Source organism: Arachis ipaensis, chromosome B05, assembly GCF_000816755.2.
Source record: "Arachis ipaensis cultivar K30076 chromosome B05, Araip1.1, whole genome shotgun sequence".
Classification (NCBI taxonomy): Eukaryota; Viridiplantae; Streptophyta; class Magnoliopsida; order Fabales; family Fabaceae; genus Arachis; species Arachis ipaensis.
This window is the reverse complement of record NC_029789.2, coordinates 1,525,324-1,530,590: the sequence shown is the minus strand read 5'-3', so window position 1 is coordinate 1,530,590 and position 5,267 is coordinate 1,525,324. Positions and strand designations below refer to the sequence as shown.

General features: G+C 41.2%; 1 protein-coding gene across 3 annotated transcripts; it reads right to left on the bottom strand.

Moving 5' to 3' along the window:
- LOC107642358 (cellulose synthase-like protein D3) lies at positions 224–4,814 on the bottom strand (the record flags this gene model as incomplete). Of its 3 annotated transcripts, none has more annotated exon segments than XM_016345685.2 (6): positions 224–953; positions 955–2,054; positions 2,164–2,971; positions 3,267–4,138; positions 4,390–4,471; positions 4,591–4,814. In XM_016345685.2, coding segments are annotated over 4 exon segments (3,321 nt in total), but the record flags the coding sequence as incomplete, so codon positions are not given.

Below are 5,267 nucleotides of genomic sequence, written 5' to 3'. Positions count from 1 at the left end.
TTTATACGATTTGTTGTACGGCGGGACGAGGTCGGGTAGAGCAAAAACCCGCCTCTACTCGTCCCGTTGCCACCCCCTAAGCCCAAAGGTCATGTAAAATTTTGCTTGTCACTTTTCCTACACAAACTTGTTTATTGAGACTCTGTAAGCAAAAATAATAAATTTGACTTTCTAAGTTTTTTATTGACATTATATTTGCTTCTCAAAATTAAATAAACAAAAATGAAGCAAATGATTATTATTTGAACAGCAATGAATCATAGGTATATTAACGAGCCAAAAAGTCAGAAACCATGTCTGAAATCTGGATTACTTACAAGTGCTAGCTGAAAAAAAGTCAGCACTAGAAATAATAGAAAAGAATGAATCAAGGGAATTGAAAAGATCCTCCAATATCAGAGCTACCTGAAGGAGGATCAATGGCAACCCAAAGAAGAGAAATGGTGATTGATATAAGCCCCGACCAAACAAACACAATGGTTGGTGTTCTACCCCTTCTTCCCATGAGCCCTTTTGCAAACGGATAGAGATGAGCCAGCACCCATAAGCTGAAGAACACACCACCCAGCAAGCTGCTCCATTTTCGATCTTCGCTGTATATAGTTCTGCTAACTGCCACAGCTATTGCTATCAAGTTTACCATCATGATGGTGATTGGTGGTATCATCAGAGATGTCCATTTGATGATATAGAGGTCAGCAAATTCGTCGTTTTCGTCGTCCCCGGCAGACTTTGATGTCAAAGTGAATGAAATTTCAATGCCAGCCATCACCTTTAGTAGGCCTTGGAGAACTGCAGCAAGGTGGGCACTAGTGCCTCCTATCAGCCAGAATTGCTCATTCCTCCACCACTCTTCGAGTTCAATACCGGACCACTTAACCTCGAGGATGGCGAGTAAGACAAGGGTCACAGTGATGCCCAAGAGGTACACTAGGAATGTTACTTGGAGGCTCNGATGTGAATGGATAGATTCCAACATTGAGGTAAGCTATTCTCTGTAGGAACTTCAATTTGAGGCTGGCCAAAAGAGCATTGTTTCGAGAAAAGAATATTTCGACAGAGCCGGTAGCCCAACGAAGAACCTGGTGGAGCCGGTCGGTCAGGTTTATCGGAGCAGTGCCACGGAAGGCATCTCTCTTAGTCACACAATATATGGACCTCCATCCCCTATTGTGCATTCTATAACCTGTCACAACATCCTCAGTAACAGACCCATAAATCCACCCGATTCGAAGGCCCCATTCGGTCTTGTCTTCATACCAGCAGGAGATAACATTGATAGCCTCTGCAACAGTAGCAGCATCCAGAAGATCCCGAGGAAGGGTTAGAGCACCCGGTGGTCTTCCATTTTTGATGGACGAATGATCAGCAAGGGGTCGACCTTGGAACTCGGCCACCCTGATTGAATCAATAAGGAGACTTGAGTTGCCAAAACTCTTGGGAATAAGAGCAAGGCCTTCATCGTCGGCGCCACCATTTGCAAATGACTGATCCTCAACAGAACCAGTTTCCGGGAGTGAGGCAACTGTCGAGGATTTCTTATTCTTGCGGCCGAAGCAACTAGACTCTTCTTTCACCCGAGGTGGATCAAAGCCGTAGAGTGCAGTCCTTCTGAATAAGCAACCTGTGCCTACATATACAGGACCTTGAATCCCATCAAGGGCGCGCATATTGACATCAAAGAAGACTGTGTTATGATTGGCATAGCGATCCGAAGGGTCTATTCCTTCGAACCTCTGAGGGAATTGAACATAGCAGATCCTGTCGCCACCACGGTCCATCATGAAGCACATACCTTCTCTCAATGCCTGGGAATTAAATATGTAATGGTCACAGTCCAGATTAAGTATGAAAGGACCATTTGACATAATGGCTGAGGCTCGGACCAGCGCATTCATCGCCCCGGCCTTCTTGTTGTGATCATAGCCTGGTCTTTTTTCTCGAGAAACATAGACAAGCATGGGAAGGCGAATATCAACTTCGGTTAAATTCATAGCATTTGCATCTGATGCAACACCAGTTAGTGGTTCATCACTTGGAGGTTTTAACATGACCTGCATTTGTGTGAGAAAATACAATATAACATTTTAGACTAATTCTGTATCATTATAAATCTTGAACACTCCAAATTAAAAGCTATTCTTAAAAAGACTGAAAAATTACCTGTATGATACTAGCATGATCGCCCCTAGAATGTTCCGATGCTGGCGTTGTCCAAGTGCCGGGCCAGTGGGTACCATCTGCCATCCAAGTAGCTTTAGGAATTTTCACATTCTCCATTGGTTCATCATGTCCATTCTCCCTCCAAAGCTTCATAGCTTTTATCTCTTCTCTGGCATTGTAAGCATCAGAACGCCGGCGGATTGAATCGGGAAGGCCATTGATCCGAACCTTGAACTCATCATATTCACGCTTTACCCTCCTTCGATCCCTTACAAAGTCAGGGAGAACTTTGTTCTTGTAGGGATCTCTCTTCATACTAAAGTATGAGTCGGGGTTCCTCGGTTCAATGTCATGCTTTCGGCAAAAAGGAACCCACAAGTTGGCAAAACTTGCAGCCTCTGCCATGGCCTCAAAAGTTAGAAGTGCACCTCCATCGTCAGAGACATAACATGCAAGTTTCTCTACCGGATAATCGGCAGCTAGAATGGAAAGAATAGTATTTGCTGTGACAAGTGGAGGTTCTTTTTCAGGATCCGCAGTCGACACAAAAATATCTATTCCTGGGAGATCAGACTTGCCAGAAGGATTGTTGGGAGTGGGAGTTTCAAACTTCTCCTTCAGAACATCAAGATCGGCGAACCGGTTGACAGGGAAGAGCTTAGGAAGCTGATCAAGCAGCCAGGAGAAGGCAAACCAGATTTCACAAACAACAGACATACCCCATAGCCAGAGTGCATCTTCATTGGGGTTTCGAACCCTCCACGCTAAGAAGAAACCAAGAATCACTAGCCGAGCAAATATTATTAGCCTGAAATTTAAAACACCATGAAAATTAACTTTCAATTAGTTAATATCTTGATTCAAATAATACAAAAGTACATAGAGCATCCATCAAACATTGACCAACTCCAACAACAAGAAACTAGAAATTAACTACGAATCAGATAAATTAACATAATTTATTGGTTTAGAATGAAGGAACACTAGTTATAAATTCAGTTTTCAGCAAAGCAAAGTGCTAAAAGATTCAGTGGTATCATTAGTGAGGTACTAAAAGATTCAATGTAAAGCAAAAGAAATTAAGAGGAAAAAGGATCTTATACCTATATGGACTCAGAATTGCAGCAGAGATAGTCAATTTCCGGGTCAAAGGTCTCCATGGCTTTTCCTTGAACACATGAGGGTCACCACCCATCCATTCAGAAACAGAACTAGCATCGTTTTCGGGCTCTTTCGGCCACATAGCATTCCCATAGCCATAGCTCCCCTTAGTTTCAAACAACCACTGAGCATGATCAAAGTCATTATTAGCCTGGCTCCTTGTCAAAGTCCCCGATTTCATCAACGACAACCTCCTCTCCATCTTCGACACTCCAGCACCGGGTGGTAAGGGAAGTGCAGGCTGCTGGCCGGCCCTATATCCATCATTCGCATCCAACTCCTTGTAAGGTTCCTTGCAGCCAGGGCAAATCCCCTCACCAGTTCTCAAAGCATCCCTGTAACAATCCCTGCAAATCTTGTAATCACACTCACAAGGGAGTATGTCTAACCCCCTCTCATCAGTCATAACCTTCCCATCACAGCCAGGGACCGCACAGGACGATCCCTTCACCCCGGACATCTGGGGGTGGCTTGACTCAGACTCAATCATCTTCTCCTTCAAATGAGCCCTTGTAACCTGATTGAAACCCCCAGTGAACAATGAACTAGATGCATATTGGTCCTCCACTCGCCTCGAAGTCGATCTCTCCAGAGCAATCTCCATTGGTTGGTTATCAGGGGTTAGTGGAATGTGAACTGTGTAGGTAGCAACACCACCACCACCATTCTCACTCTCTTGATCTTGTTCATGATCAAGATCATTGCTCAGTTGGGTGATTTTTCTAACCATTGATGAACCGTGTTTGAATCGAGGTGACTTAGATGCCATGATCAGAGAAGAAAATTCCACAGTTCCAAACACTCTCTACAAGACCTGAAATTTCATCATCCAAAAACACCACATCCACTACTTCATTACCATCGTGGACTTATATATGTGAAAAAAGACAATTAAGCTAATGAATAATTAAATAATAGAAGCTTAGAAAAGTTCAAAGAACAACAACATCAGCAACCACTCCCAGTGGGAAAACTGTGTCAAATGGCAAGACGTGGTTCATGAATTTATAAACAAATGCAGTGTGGCAAAGACGATTTCTAATTTCTATCACAAAAATTTCTTACCAACTCAATGACAACCGAGCAATTGTGAGAGAAAAAACAAGCCGAGTGAAAAAAGCGCGTGTATTTATCAATTTGGATGACGCTGGCAAGTGAAAGCAACGAAAAAGAAGACTCAGTCCAAAACATAGATCAAAGATATTTCAAAAACACACTCAGGAAACAAACATAACACCACCCCCATTTAAAAATTCCAACACATACTCACACAGACAGAACAGAACAACAAGATCAATGCCGGCCCGGAAGCCTTAAACGTTCACTGAACTTGAAAGTTGCAAACTTTTTTTTCCCTTTTCTTCAGTGGTTTTGAGAATGATGACCAAGTTCGGTGCTTTTGCAAAATTGTGACCAGCTTTTTTTAAGGTAAGGAAGAACCACGAAATAATAACTTGAAATAAATAGTAATAATAAAAAATAAATAAATAAATTTACTCGCAACCTCTTAGTAATAGAATTTTGGTAACAAAATATGTTGAGGATAATATAAAAGATGAAATTTTTCGTTTATTCTTTAAAATTATGGAAGAAACTTTAGTATGGTATTTAGTTATTAGATTTTATGGTATCTTTAAAATTATGAAAGCGGAATAATATATTCTTCGCGTATTGATTATGCATATTATTTTTTTTCATATAAAAAAAATTTTAGTGTAATACTCAATCATTAAATTTTATGATATATTTTAAAATTAGCCAAAAAATGAGGCTCCGGTACCATCGAAAATTTTGATACTTTCTGTGGCATGACGCCATGGCCACGGCATATCCACGCCGCTCTGCACCAAATTGTCACACATTCAGATACGACTTTGATTTATTTATTGATAAAATATATTTTAGTCTTGTATATTTAAATAAAATTTTAATTGTACTTTTAA